General features: G+C 50.2%; 1 protein-coding gene across 5 annotated transcripts in view; it reads left to right on the plus strand.

The window, feature by feature from the left end:
• The window catches only part of Ggta1 (glycoprotein alpha-galactosyltransferase 1 (inactive)), a 67,727-nt gene that overhangs the window by 37,918 nt on the left and 14,784 nt on the right, over nucleotides 1-15,025 (plus strand). For 4 of the 5 annotated variants that reach the window (XM_036184816.1, XM_036184817.1, XM_036184818.1 and 1 more), the window contains exons 2-5: nucleotides 169-273; nucleotides 9,411-9,499; nucleotides 11,760-11,795; nucleotides 14,927-14,992. In XM_036184816.1, the coding sequence (XP_036040709.1) occupies nucleotides 9,420-9,499; nucleotides 11,760-11,795; nucleotides 14,927-14,992 (182 nt within the window). In that variant the 5' untranslated portion in view covers nucleotides 169-273; nucleotides 9,411-9,419. The remainder of the gene's footprint in view (nucleotides 1-168; nucleotides 274-9,410; nucleotides 9,500-11,759; nucleotides 11,796-14,926; nucleotides 14,993-15,025) is intronic. The other variant, XM_036184820.1, reaches the window with a different exon arrangement.

Genomic DNA, 15,025 nt, shown 5'->3' on the forward strand with positions numbered 1-15,025 from the left:
TTCTCTTGTCGAGGGAGTCAGGACGGCCAGAGCAGCAGCTCTGCCTTGGCATGTAGCTCTGAGTCAACAGCCCATTTCCCGGGGCTGAGGAAACAAAGCCAGTGGCTGTCCTGCGGGATCTGTCTGCCCCCCCCCCCTTCCTGAAACAGCTGTTTATTCTTTTGACAGGAGCTGGAACCCTGCACCTTCCCTTCCTCTGGGCCCTGCCTCCCGCAGGCCGGAGCTCAATAGAACTTTGCCATTCGCTCCGGAGGGAACACAGTGGACAATGAGGTACGTGCTTTGTTGAAAGGATTTGTGTCTGCCAGCCTTGGGCTACCAGGAGCTACTGTCATGCCACCAAATGGTCCCACCTAAGGGGGATCCTCGCTCTCTCCCGGACCCTTCCCTGGCCCCCTCTGTAGCTTGGTGTCCTTTCGTCAGTGGCTAGAAGCAGGGGCTGGTGGAACTGGGCTCAGGGACTTGACTGCAAGTCCCTCTTCATCTGCTTTTCTTGTCAGGGCTCAGTGCTGTGCCAATCAAGACTGTAGCCCGGAGTTCTCTGTGAAAGTGCAGGGGCAGGAGCTGAGCTCTGTGTGGGGGCAGGGCACCTTGGGACAGTGCTGAGCCTGCTTGGGACAGCACAGCATTCCCCTAGCACGTCTCCTGCTGTAGAAAAGCTTTGATGAGTGATTGGGGCAGCCAGGAAAAAATGGTAGCTGGATCCTGGCTTTGGGCTTCCTGAAGGAGACTGAGGTGTAGTCAGTGAGATACGTATGTCTTAGTAAGGTTGTACTGCCTGTGATATGTGTGCTGCCTGCAGTAATAGCTGACCATGGATAGGCAGACCTGGCTCTCATTCTCCTGAATCTGTGTTTATTCTGACCCTATTGTTATTAATATTCTGTGTGTGTGTGTGTGTGTGTGTGTGTGTGTGTGCACGTATGTGTGCACACATGTGTTCATGTGAGGGTACAGAGTCCAGAAGAGGGAATTGGATCCCCTGGAGCCAGAGTTACAGGTAGTTATGATGTGGGTGCTGGGAACCAAGCTGTAGGCCTTCTGTAAGAGCAGGAAGCCTCTCACCCACTGAGCTGTCTCTCTAGCCCCAGACATGACCCCACCCTTCTTCATGAAAAGCAGAACTGGAAACTGGCTTCTGTTCTCTTCCCCATCAATTGTATCATGTTTCTCCCCGTGGGGAATTTTATAATAAAATGGTCCCCCAACCCTGACACTTCCCCACAGCCAAGAACAAGGCCTAGGGGCAAACACTCTGACCTTAAGATCCATTGCTTCTGAGCATGTCCAGTGACCTCATGCCAGCCACCCCTTCACTCAGGCTTGGTCTCAGCCTGAGAGCAGAGTCTTTGTCACCACAGTGACCACTGGCCACTGTCAAGTGGAGAGGTGGGACAAGTGAGTGTGCCCCACACCAGGAACACACAGGAGATCCCTGGCTAGTGGCAGAAGAGGGGTCCAGTCAGGTTCCCCAGCTGATCTGAGGAGAAGCTGACCCGAGGTGGTGTTTGGCCAGTTGGGGGTCAGTCACAACGTGGTAATCCTGAGTGGCAAAAAGAGACTTGAGTCTTTCCATGATGATTGACAGGGCCTTGGAGGCAGGTTCCCACTGTATGTTGAGCACAGGAGCAAGTTGCTTAACTTTTCTGAGCCTGGTTTCTTTTCTGCAAAATGGGATTAATAATAGAGTTACATGACAGGATTGTTGAGGCGGAATTGAAAGACAGCTGGAGAATGGTTTAGCCCAGCTTGGCCTGGCCTGGCTCAGGAAGGATGCAGGTTTCTGTAGTCTAGAAGCTGACTCGATGGGGGCAGGGCGCTTTAAGAAAAAGGATTTAAAGTTGTAGATACAGTGTTAGGTAGGGAAACGAAAGTGTAGACTATGAGAAGGGATATCATGGTAGGTAAAAAAGGCCAATCCTTCAAACACGACATTTAGAAAACAATAATAAAATAGATAGAAAAACTGGAAAATGGATGGGATGTGTGGAGCTGCATGACACACTTGCTATATTTGGCTGCAAATTTAAAAATATTTTTATTACTTTTAATAAAGTCCATGCATGTGTGTCTGTGTGAGTTTCGTGTACATGAGTCCAGGTGCCCTCCGAAGCCAGAGGTGTTGGATCCCTGGAGTTACAGTGATTGTGAATGGCCCAATGTGGGTTCTGGGAACCAAACTCTGTCCTCTGAAAGAGCAGTGTGCACTCTTTACTGCCTGGGGATGGAACTCAGTAGAGAGGCCAAAGAGAAAAAGAAAAAAAGAAAGAAAGCTAAAAGACAGATTAGTTCATTTGGTTTCCATCATAGTTCACTAGTGATCATTGTTCACTACTAAGCATGGGACAGAACTGCTTTGGGCTCCATAGTTTGTTAGTGGTGCCACACCTGGGATGGTCTGGACAGCTTCCCGGGGTGGCTTCAGGCAGATTCCAGAGAGTGTAGTCCTTTGTTTCTTGATAGATAGTGCAGTAGGGCAGCTAGGTCTGGGTGCCAGTTTTGGGAGGCACTGAGGCCTGGCCCATCATGACCCCTGAGCAGGGAGAAGGTGGGTCCTGGGTGCTATACAAGGTTCTGGGACCCCAGTGGGTAGGTGAATGGGGGCAGCTCCTTGACACCTCTTGCAGCCTCCTACAGCTGCCAGAGCTAGCCTGGGACTCCTCCAGACTCTAGGGGGTTCTTCCTACTCTAGGAAGTGCTTGGGTTTTCTCCTGCCTGTACTCTGATAGGAATAAAGCTCCATCTCGTGAGCGGACCTGGAGACCTAAGCTTCATGAGGCCTGGTAAGCCCGCCTCTGTATTTCATTGTATTACATTGGTTGGCCAAGGAGTCTATGATCCGATCATCTGATTCTCTAGGCAAAGCACATGAACCAAGGCAGCAGGGTGAGCTCTTCTGGGACTGGTTTCTCAAGGCCTGGGTGAGAGGAGAAAGCCTGGAGGAGAAGGCCAGTCTAAAGATTTCTTTCTCAACTGTGAAACTCTGCCTCCCTTGGTCTTTGAAAAAGATGGGCCTTGGCCACTTCTCCTGCCTGATCTTGGCAAGTGCCTAATGTGGGAATCCATGAGAACCAGCAGGGATGTTTGGCTACAAACTTGCCCCAGATTGGGCATAGCTAGGTTTCCCTTAGCTTGCACTGGGGTCTTGGGTTCATCCCAACTGCTCTGTGAGGGCTTATTATATGGGCCTAAGATTCTTGTCTCTGGTGAAAACACAGCTCTGCATCCATGGCTGGAACCTCTCCCTAAAGAACATTGTCATGGTTACGACTACCATTTGTGGAGTATGTACTGATTGCCTGGCCCAGTGAGCTTTGTAGGCATGGTCTACTTCTGGCCTTTGCAAGCCTCAAGGAAGATGTTGTGTCTCCATATTATACATGAGATAGAACCTCTGGTTAAAGCAGCTTCCCCAGGGGATATGACCTTGCCAGGGTCAGTCTCCACCTCATCTAATTTCTTTACCTGTAGTGCTGGATTAATACTTTTGGTTATAAATGAGGGCTTGGGGGAACCAGAGAGAGGATGGTGTCTTAAGCAGAGGATTAGACAGTGGTGAAGTGTGGTGTTCTGCACCAGCAACGTGTGTGTGTGTGTGTGTGTGTGTGTGTGTGTGTGTGTGTGTGTCCATGGGCAATATCCAGTTTGTCACTTTATCACTTTAATAGTTTGCCTTTGTAAGACTACCAGACACTCCATGGCCTACCTCTCTGGAATGGAAGCTCCATGGTGTCCTTGTTTGTTGATGTGTCTCTGTTTTCAGGAACCCACACTAGTCCCCAGTAGCCTAGTCCATGGTGGTTAATGGGTCTGGCTGGCTCTCATTGGTTTATTAACTTCACAAACATATGGGTGCATCTACCAAGTACCCTGCCGGGCCTGTGATAACCTGGACTCACCATGCCTGGCTGTTCTTTGGGGAAGAAGAGCAGGTTCCAGGCCATGGTGGCAGGGTTGCAGGCAGGGAGGCCTGTGCTTCCTAGGAGGTTTGTTTCTTTGGCAAGTGCTTTCTCTCTGCCTGTCCCCTGCTCTCCACAATAATGATAATGGCTTTTCCAGGGCCCTTCTGCATCCAGCTTCCAGCTGAGGGTCACCTTTCACCCTGATATGAGATGGAGAAAACAGAATTGCCCAGCGTCCCCTCCAGAGAGGAATTGTTTGGAAGGAATGTTTTTATTTGGTTGGTGTGTCTCAGTGAGGTTCTCTGAGGGATATTCACTGAATAGTGAGGTGGAGCCGGGAAGGTGGAGGCTTCGCAGCATGGCTCTGCCTTGTGAAATACCACCAGCACCACCATATGTTCCAGGAGTTGGTGTGCAGGTGCTCGTCTAAGAACCCAGGCAGGAGCATTGCTGTGCAGGGTTGAGTCTGGGAGTGTCCAGAGGATGGAGTTAGCGACAGATGACAAGAGCATTGAGCCAGAGGGTCTCAGAGGTGGCAGGAGGGACCCACGCCGTCACAGGCTGGACTACTGGGCCAGCCAAGATCACCCAGGGGTCTCCCACATGATTCAAACTTACTTTCTTTCTCTCTCTCTTTCTTTCTTTCTTGCTCTCTCTCTCTCTTTCTTTCTTCTTTTTTTAAGTATAACTTCCATTTTAATTTTTCTCAGATGCTTTTTCTTCTGCCCATCTGAAGCCACCACATAGGCTTTGGTGGAGGTTTAGGGCAGCACCAGCAGGTCTAAATCATGGTGGGGTGTTTGGTTCTCCAGGCTGGCTTCATGAGATCAGTTCCTGACCACCTTGCTGTGAATGGCACAGCTAACACAGTGATGCAGCTTGACATAGAGTCTGGGAAGCACATATGCTTCAAAGACTCTTGCTTAGGAAATGTCCCTGATGCCAGCAGCCTCTACAGTGTTCTAAGTGACGAACTTCTTAATGGCCTGTCCTTGGGCACACACCGGGTGCAGTTGTGTGGTAACTTGGCTGCACATGCCTGAGACCCTTTTTGGTTCGATCTTTCCTTTCTTCTCTCTCCCTCCCTCCCTCCATCTACCCCTCCACCCCTCCCTTCCTCTCTTCCTTCTCTCCCTCCTCTTCTTCCTTCATTTTGGTCATCTTGGAGTCAAGACTTGAAACAAGTTAAACTCATTTCTTTTTTTTTTTTTTTTTGAGCTGAGGATCGAACCCAGGGCCTTGCGCTTGCTAGGCAAGCGCTCTACCACTGAGCTAAATCCCCACCCCGCTAAACTCATTTCTTACCTGGCAGGGAACTCTGCCACCCACTACACTTCAGAAGTGTAGTTTTGAAAGTTCTGAGGGACAGAGAAGGATTTGTAGGCCACATTGTCTGCCAAATGTCTCATTTTGGTTCGGAGAGAAATACAGAATGGTTTTAAAAGACTAATTGGCCATCCAGCCAGCCCTTCCCTCCCTGGGGACTTGGATTTCTAGGAAGATTCCAGGAAGCATGTTGTGTCCATTTCTAGCATTGCACAGCTTTTCAGTTTGCAAGGCTCTCGCCAGCGGGGTGATTAGCACAGCCAATTGGCAGGTAGTTTCAAGCCATTGGTGAAGCCCACAAAGAAGTGTGCTCCGAGAGTCACTTCTGATGTGAATTCCTGTAGTCTAAAAAAGTTACCTACACCCACCAGGATGTTGGTGGTGGGCTGGGAGGTGTGCCGGTGGGGACTGGGAGGTATGCTGGTCTGGACCGCCTCTGGTGGCACAGGTGACCCTGTCTCTGTGTTGTACCTCTTCCAGTTGGGAGAGGCTTCGCATTTGACCCTTGGTGAGTGGGGTTGGCACAGCTGAGCCTGGAAGCCAACGCTCACCCTTGCCGCTCTGCAAGCACAGGTGTCCTAGGACTTGATTAGAGGAGACAGAAGTTAGTCTCCCTTTGGGGCAGCTCCCAGGCTGAGCCAGGACAGGTGGTGAACCCTGAGTTGTGTCATTTGCATAGGCCATTCCTATTCCAGAGTTTCCCTCCCTCCAAATGTTTTGAGTATTTTCTCAGTCTCAGCAGAGCCCCCTGCCGCCTCCTTTATGAACGTCAGTGATGAAGACTGACATTGTGAAAAAGCATTTGTCCTATGTTATGGCCACTGCTCTGAAGTCATTACTAGGTTTTTCTCTCTCTCCTGAGAGAGGGTCTCACTAAGTGGCCCGGGAACTCACAGTGATCTGCCTGCTTCTGCCTCCTGAGTTCTGGGATTAAAGATGTGTGTGAGTATGTGTGTGTGTGTGTGTGTGAGTGTGTGTGTGTGTGTGTGTGTGTGTGTGTGTGTGTGGTGGCTTGATGTCAGAATGCACATGTAGTGGTCAGAGGAAAACACTTAGGAACCATTTCTCTCCTTCCATGGTACATTTTGGGTGTCAGGCTGAGGTCACAGGCTTTCTCAGCTGGTGTACACATAGAGCCATCTCACTGGCCCTTATTTGTGATTTGAGGTGGTCTTGCTGTGTGTAGCCCAGGCTGGCCTTAAATTTGCATCCTCCCCCATCACTGTTATCCCCATTGTCAAATCAAGGAAACCAATTTAATTTGGTCTAGCCCAGGTCCCCAGTCCCTAATCTGAATGAAACTCTGGGCCTAGAGAGTTTGAACTGAGATTTGGGGGCGCATGGATTACTTAGCCTCACTGATGCATTCCCATGCAGCTGAACCAAGTAACAGGACATAGTAATATTTATCCATAGAAATGTTCGAATGGGATAGATACAGAGGTACACTGTATCTATTGGGACTGCCCTGCCTCTTCAATTGCAAAAGGATGTTTGGTTTTCCAAGGTGTGTAAAGAGATGTGGATGAGGACCGAGGAACTCAATCCTGGCTGCCACAGCCTCAGATCTTTTTGACCTTTGATCTGGGACTTCTCTGGCTCTCGCTCTGCTGTGGGGCATCCTTGAGTATGATGAAGTCTATTTCTTGGTGTGGGTGGGCTTGGCTCAGAGAACTAAGGCTTGGGAAACTCCATGGTCACCCAAGTCATTATCTCATGCACAGGAGAACAAGCAGAGCTTCCTAGAAGTAGAAAAGCAGCCCCCTGAAAAGTAAGGGGGACCGGAAGACAAGGGCCAGCCTGGCCTTGGTGGGGGCTTTTTATGCCTGGCACTTGAGCCTGCTAGGCTCCAGCCTGTAGTAAACCAGGAGTCCCTGGACAGGCTTCTGCCTGGTGGGTGTGGGGTCTCTGGTTGGGTGGGGTAAGGTGATGAGAATGAGGACTGTGAATCAGCTGTCATCATGGTAAGGGCTGCGGCCAGCTGTTGTCCTGGTCACTCGGCCTTTTAAAATCCACAGCCTCTGGGCTAAACTTACAGTGAATAAACTGTATTACAGGAAGCTGTGCTCAAGGCCCGGCCCAGTGCTCATGTGCAGGAGGAAGGCTTCTGAGCTAAACTCAGCTAATTTACAGTATTTAGATCTAGTCTCTGTGTTCGCTTCTAGAATTCACCTGGAAGCCTTCTGCTGGTTTGCAGATGTTTCTTCTGAGATAAGCTCACAGATTATGCCTGTGTTGAGCTCACTAAGAAACAAGTGCTGCGAAAGGCCTCTTATTCCTAGCCACCTACTAAGGAAAACGAGACAGCTCAGAGGGTGCTGCTGCCAGGCCTGATGACCTGGGTTCAATTCTGTCTTAGTGTGGGTTCCCATTGCTGTGATAAGCACCGTGACCAAAGGCAACTTGGGAAGGAAAGGATTTATTTTCCCTTACAGCTCTCAGGGCACACTCCATCACTGAGGGAAGTCAGGGTTGGAACTCAAGGCAGGAACCTGGAGGCAGGAACTGATGCACAGGCCGTGGAGGGATACTGCTCTGGCTTGGTCTCCATGGCTTGCTCAGCCTGCCTTCTTACAGGTTTCCTACCTAGCCTTTCTTCCTGGGGTCTCTGGAGCACTACCCACCACAGTGATACTGAGACTTGGAAATTGGGGTCTACAGGAACAGCCAGGAGGGCAGAGCGAGCAGTTAAGTGCTCAGAGTGCTTTTGGCAGGCCTGGTTAGGTGTCTGATACGCTGGGTGATAAGGCCAGATCCTATTGCCTTGTGAGGTGCATGGGCCAGATAAAGGAGGCCTGGCTCTTGAGTGGCTGGCTCATTTGTGGGTCAAAGGCACATCCTGTCTGAGCTCTTGGAATCTCAGATAGCCGGCAATTCTGCAGGAACATTTCTCCTGACACAGGTGAGTGCTGTAAGGTATTAAAAGTGTTATGTCAGAACGGCCTGATAGAGGGACAGCAACACGCAGCTGTACAATACAATTGCTCCCTCTCTTTGGCCATTAGAATAGTCTGTGACTTTCTCCACAAATGCTGAGGTTCTGGTACCCTCCCCCGGCCCCTCAGCAGGTGAACAGGTCCTCTGGGCATAGATCCAATTCTTCTTTACCACCCCAAAGGCTCTGGTACCTCCCAAACTCCTGGTGGACATTTGAGAGCCCTGTCTGCCCCTGCTCACCCTCTTCTTTCTTGTGCAGCATTTTGGGGGTGCAGTTTTATGTTCTAAAGCTTCCTCTCTGGCTAGTCATTATGGATGCTGTTCCACAGACGCCCTCACCTCTTTAGCGGCACCCCTTGTCTTCATCTCCAACGCTCACCTTTCACGTCCCTGCCCCTCTAACCTTTCCTCGCCACCACGCTGAAGTACTTTCCAGCCTCTTCTTTCCTGGCCAGCACCCCTTCCCTTTCTTTCACAATTTCCCTCCTGTAGTCCTAGTTGTTTGCTTGCTTGTGGGTGTGTGGTGGAGTGAACTGGGTGGGGCTGGAAAGTGGGCCAGGCCTGGGTTATAAAGAGGCATCAGAATGTGTGGTCAGTGCTCCAGGGACAAGAGAGCTGGGGAATGGGAACGCATCCCCCAGTCAGAGGTGCTCTGAATCTGAGGGAACTGGGATTCTATGGAGCTAACAGTTAACAGTACTAACACCTACCTCCTCACTTGAGGACGCCCATATGGCTGGGGCTGGGGCTGGGGCGGGGGGGGGGGGGGGGGGGGCAGGGATGGGCCGGGACTGCAGCTCCAGCATTCTTCCCAGAGCATGCAGTCTGATTAACTATGTTGGCCTAATTTGCCGTGACTAGTTTGTGCCCTTGATCAGGGGCACACGTCTCAGCTCTAGTGAATTACACATAAATGTATCTTGTTAGAAATGACGTAGGCAGAGGCCTTGTGTTATTTTTATTATTTTAAATATTTTATGTGTACAAGTGTTTTACCTTTGTGTATGTATGTACACCACCCATACATGTATGTCTGGTGCTCATGGGGGCCAGCCAGAAGAGGAAGGGCATCAGATCCTTTGGAACCAGAGTTACCAACGGACATCTGTAAATACCATTTGCATGCTGGGAACTGAAACCAGCAAGTGTACTTAATCACTGAGCTGCTTCTCCAGCCCCAGGAGCCATCTCGCACTCCAGAATGAATTTATTTCATCTATTTCCCCTTTTTCTCCCCCTCCCCAGGAGAAAAGAATGAATGTCAAGGGAAAAGTAGTCTTGACGATGCTGGTGGTCTCAACTGTGGTTGTCGTGTTTTGGGAATATGTCAACAGGTAATTATGAAACCAGCTAGAACTGTGAAGATGGAAAGGCTGTTTCCATTCTGTGTGACTGTGCCAGCTGAGTGACCAAGCAGGGTTGAAGAGAACTGAGCTGTAAACAAGATTCCACCCTTCCTGTACTCCCCAGCCCTGGATGGTTGTTAAAACCACAGACCATCCAGGTAACTTCTGCCTAAGTAATTCTTCCTTCTTGCATGCTCCTAGTACCTTGCATTTCTCTGTAGGCTAAACCCAGAGAGAAGGCACATTAAGCCAAAAACTGTCTCAAGTAATTTGTATAGGCAGATACAAGAAGTTTCAAGTCAGGCAGGGGTGTAGTGTATGCATGGAATTCTTGTACGTGGGAGGCAGAGACAAGAGGATCCTACAAGTTTGTCTATGTAGTGACTTCTAGACCAGCCACAGCTTTATAGGGAGACTCTGATTCAAAAAAAAGGGGGGGGCAGGAGAGGTGGCTCAGCAGTTAAGAGCACTGGCTGCTCTTCCAGAGTACCCGGGTTTGATTCCCAGCACCCACATGGTGGCTTACAACACCTGTAATCCAGTTCCAGGAGATCCTACATTGTTTTCTGGCCTCCATGGGCACCAGACACACAAATGGTGCACACCAGGACACACAGGCAAAACACTCATACACATAAAATTTAAAAACAACAAAAATGAAGGACAAAAGAGAAATAAATAAAATTCAAATAGGAATTCCACAAGAAGCCAGTCCTAAGTCGTGCAGTCCTGGAATATTTTGTAGGGTTTAGAGGAGCCATCCAAGGGTCTGGCTTTGGTGCAGAAATGCTAAGTCTTACTAGTGATTCATCTGTGCCTGGATGAAACGCCCTTGCTCTCCCTTGCTCCCTTTGGCTTTGGAGAGCAGGATGAATTAAATGTTTCTCAGTCATCAAACTCACCTGTGAATTAAAATCTATTGTGCCGTCTCTGCGTCTCTGCTTCTGGAAGCTCCAGTGTCAGTGGCCTCAGGAGGAGATACAGCTCCATAGCACAGCCCCAGCAGGTCCCTAAGAAGGGATAACTGTAGGAGCTATCTCCAAGATGACTGTTTTCACAGTGGAAATGTTTTAGTGGCCCAAGAGTTCTGGTGGTCTGGGATAGCATCAGATTTCTCTCTCTCTCTTTTTTAAAGATTTGTTTATTTATTATGTACACAGAAGAGGGCACCAGATTTCATTACAGATGGTTGTGAGCCACTATGTGGGTGCTGGGAATTGAACTCAGGACCTCTGGGAGAGCAGTCAGTGCTCTTAACCTCTGAGCTATCTCTCCAGTCCCCAGATTTATCTCTTTCAGAATTTTGAATTTTAAAGTTGGATGAGCCGGCAAACCTGTCCTGGCTACAAAAAAGAAACTGTGTCCTTAGGTACAGACACAGGAGGGGCAACCTCCAGTCAGAATGCAAAAGATAATGAGTTTCAAGGTGTGACAGACATGTAACCACTTCCAGGATGTCCCGCTATTTCATTCTGAAACAGTCTTCTCTCATGTCCTTTCACTGTGGTAAACTTCTCTTCATCCTTCAGAATACACTGCCTTCTCCAGGAAGCTTGCCAGGTCCTCCTGAGAAGGGCCTATGCTTCTTCTTATGCTCTCTCTCTCTCTTTCACCCTTGGTTAGGGACTTAAGTAGCTGTGTGACTGGCCTGCCTTCTCAGCTACATTGTATAGCCCTCATGGGTAAGGACAGTATTTGCCCTGGCCTGCAGAGAGTCCCTTCACTCCCTGTGGAGGATGTGCCCAGCAAGTACTTAGAGGTCACGCTCTACAGTCCCTGGTCTAGCCTTCTGGGCATCAAGTTAGCCTCACTGCCTTGGCTGGTTAAAGCAGCGCCCTTGGGGTCTGCTCTGCAGAAGGGATCTGGGTCACCCCAGACTGACTGATGGGGACTGATGTCCCAGGCTCTGTTTCTTGGGGGAAGATAAATCCTCAGCGTGGGATGGCTGACCTGGATGATCCCACCTTCCTCATTGGCCAGCATCTGAGAATGTGGTAGAAGAGAGCCTTCCTGTCTGTAACAGCTGACCAACCTTAAAAGAGAGAAAGAGAGGGGAAAATCCCCCAAACAAAAAACAGAAATTGAGATTGTCAGATGTCCCTTCCCTTCCTTGGCGTTGCTTGTGGGAACCCCAGGGCCTTTGTCGCTGGTCTCAAGGGAAGGTGGAGCCTGGGAAGAGTTAGAACCAGACAGTCTCTTTGAGAATTAAACATCAAGTGACATGTTTTTGTGTCTTGTTTGCCCTTAGCCCTGAAGGCTCCTTCTTGTGGATATGTCACACGAAGTAAGTGGTCTGAACTCCTTGTATCTACCGATGTCTCCCACCTGCACTTGATTCTCTATGTGCCAGCCACCAGGGTGCTCAGGCCACAGTATGGGGGTGAGAAGGAGAGAAGCAAGGAGAGGGAGGCAAATGCCTAGAGTCCTGGGGTCAGGGGTGTACTCTGCCAGTCCCCAGACTGGTCTTTATAGAATAGCAACATGCTTTGAGGGCATTTCTGATCAGGGGACTCTTTTCAAATAGTGTCACCTGGGAATTATTCTTGCCTGACTGATGGGGCAGCTGGGTGTTGTAGCACTCACCTGTGATCCAGGTGGAGGGATGGAGGAAGGAGCACTCACCTGTGATCCAGGTGGAGGGATGGAGGGGAGGAGCACTCACCTGTGATCCAGGTGGAGGGATGGAGGAAGGAGCACTCACCTGTGATCCAGGTGGAGGGATGGAGGGGAGGAGCACTCACCTGTGATCCAGGTGGAGGGATGGAGGAAGGAGCACTCACCTGTGATCCAGGTGGAGGGATGGAGGAAGGAGCACTCACCTGTGATCCAGGTGGAGGGATGGAGGGGAGGAGCACTCACCTGTGATCCAGGTGGAGGGATGGAGGAAGGAGCACTCACCTGTGATCCAGGTGGAGGGATGGAGGGGAGGAGCACTCACCTGTGATCCAGGTGGAGGGATGGAGGGGAGGAGCACTCACCTGTGATCCAGGTGGAGGGATGGAGGAAGGAGCACTCACCTGTGATCCAGGTGGAGGGATGGAGGAAGGAGCACTCACCTGTGATCCAGGTGGAGGGATGGAGGGGAGGAGCACTCACCTGTGATCCAGGTGGAGGGATGGAGGGGAGGAGCACTCACCTGTGATCCAGGTGGAGGGATGGAGGGGAGGAGCACTCACCTGTGATCCAGGTGGAGGGATGGAGGGGAGGAGCACTCACCTGTGATCCAGGTGGAGGGATGGAGGGGAGGAGCACTCACCTGTGATCCAGGTGGAGGGATGGAGGGGAGGAGCACTCACCTGTGATCCAGGTGGAGGGATGGAGGGGAGGAGCACTCACCTGTGATCCAGGTGGAGGGATGGAGGGGAGGAGCACTCACCTGTGATCCAGGTGGAGGGATGGAGGGGAGGAGCACTCACCTGTGATCCAGGTGGAGGGATGGAGGGGAGGAGCACTCACCTGTGATCCAGGTGGAGGGATGGAGGAAGGAGCACTCACCTGTGATCCAGGTGGAGGGATGGAGGAAGGAGCACTCACCTGTGATCCAGGTGGAGGGATGGAGGAAGGAGCACTCACCTGTGATCCAGGTGGAGGGATGGAGGGGAGGAGCACACACCTGTGATCCAGGTGGAGGGGCTGAGGGAGGAGCACACACCTGTGATCCAGGTGGAGGGGCTGAGGGAGGAGCACACACCTGTGATCCAGGTAGAGGGGCTGAGGGAGGAGCACACACCTGTGATTCAGGTGGAGGGGTGGAGGGAAGAGCTAGGTTAAGCTCTGTGTTCCTGTCTTTGGTGTGGTGGCCAGAAAGCTCAGAACAAATTCTTAATTGCTTGTAACATGCTTAGCCTTCATTTGAATGTAATCCATTCCCAGGTGTTGATTCTGAATTGTATCCTTACCTGCTGAGGGACCTTGGCCACATGCTTAAACCCACCAAGCCCTTACCTCAACTGTAAAAATGAGAACAAATATGACACTTTTATTCGGGATGGCCAAAGTCATGTGAAAATACATACTGGGGTTACCCAATCAGTGTGTGTAGGGGGAGGTTGGTGTGTGTATGTGGTATATGCACATGTATTTATAGTATGCTTGCCTATGTGTGTACAGTGTGGGCCAGAAGCAGCTTTGAGTATCTTCTATTATTTTCTACCTTAATTTTGGAAACAAAGTCTCCCACTGAGCCCAGAGTTATCAGTTTTGGCTATACTGGCGTGCCAGCCCGCCCCGAGATCCTCTGTCTCCACCTCCCCACCAGGTCCTGGGATTCTGGATGTCCACCATTCTCCCTGACTTCTGTGTGAGTGCTGGGAATCTGAACCCAGGGCCTCATGCTTCTGAAACAAGGACTTTACCTAGGGAGTGGTATTCCTAGCCACCAATATTTCCTTTTATAAAAATGTGTGTGTGTGTGTGTGTGTGTGTGTGTGTATACATGTGGTGATCCAAGAATAATTTGGTTCTTTCCTTCTACCATATGGATTCCAGGAATTGAACTCAGGTCATCAGACTTGGTGGCAAGCCCCTCTTTACCCACTGAGACATCGTGTTGGCCTTTCTTTTATTTCCTGTGATTTTTACTCTTAGGTTGTTTCCCTCTTATAACCACACCTTTGGTTCATGAATCATCTCAGACACTTCCAGATGAATTTTGTAATGGGTTTCTTAGCCAGGAGTGGTGGAGTGTGCCTCTCATCTCAGCCAAAGGCCAAGAGGGAGGGTTAGCCTGAGCTACACAGCAGGACCCTCTCCCCATACTGTTTCTCTGTCAGGGTTACCTTGCCACCTTACCCAACCTCTCCCTTTGTACTCATCAATGGCAGAGCATGCAAACCATCTTAAATTGGGGCTAAGATGGCTTCTAACTAGTTTTCTAACTTCTCCTTTGGCAGTCCTCAGACTTCCCAAAGCTGTCAATGATTGGGCGATTGAAATTTTTCTCAGATTGGCCCTTGTAACATATACACGCACACACGCTCACACTATCATTCTCAGGAAGGTGAATGGTTTGGTTTGGGTTTTGCTTTTATTAGGATCACCCCGCACTACAGCCATGTCCAGTTCACCAAGCTCTCACGTGTCAGCTGTCTCATTGGTCACTAGCAAGCAGAGCTCTGGACCGCAGGCTTATGTGTCTGAAGGCCAATCATTGTTTTTTCCTGCACCTCATCTTTCAGGAGTCCGGGATGAGGCGGGTGCTGGGGGCTTCCTGGAAGGGGTGGCTGAGGCTCGTCAGGTCTGCCTGCCTGCTCCCTCTTAGCTCAGGCTTATGCTTCTCCTTGTTTTATGAACTGGCAGCATGAGGTTCACTCCAAGTGTCATATCTGATACTTAAAAAGGCATTGGAAACTCCCTCCCTCCCCCTGGGGACTGCCTCATTTTCTAGAAATGTTTATATTCTTTTTCATTTCCTAGAATTCCAGAGGTTGGTGACAGCAGCAGGCAGAAGGACTGGTGGTTCCCAAGCTGGTTTAGCAACAGGTAAGGGGTCAGGGCGGGGTCGTCCACCCCTGA

This window comes from Onychomys torridus, chromosome 4 (genome assembly GCF_903995425.1).
Source record: "Onychomys torridus chromosome 4, mOncTor1.1, whole genome shotgun sequence".
NCBI lineage: Eukaryota > Metazoa > Chordata > Mammalia > Rodentia > Cricetidae > Onychomys > Onychomys torridus.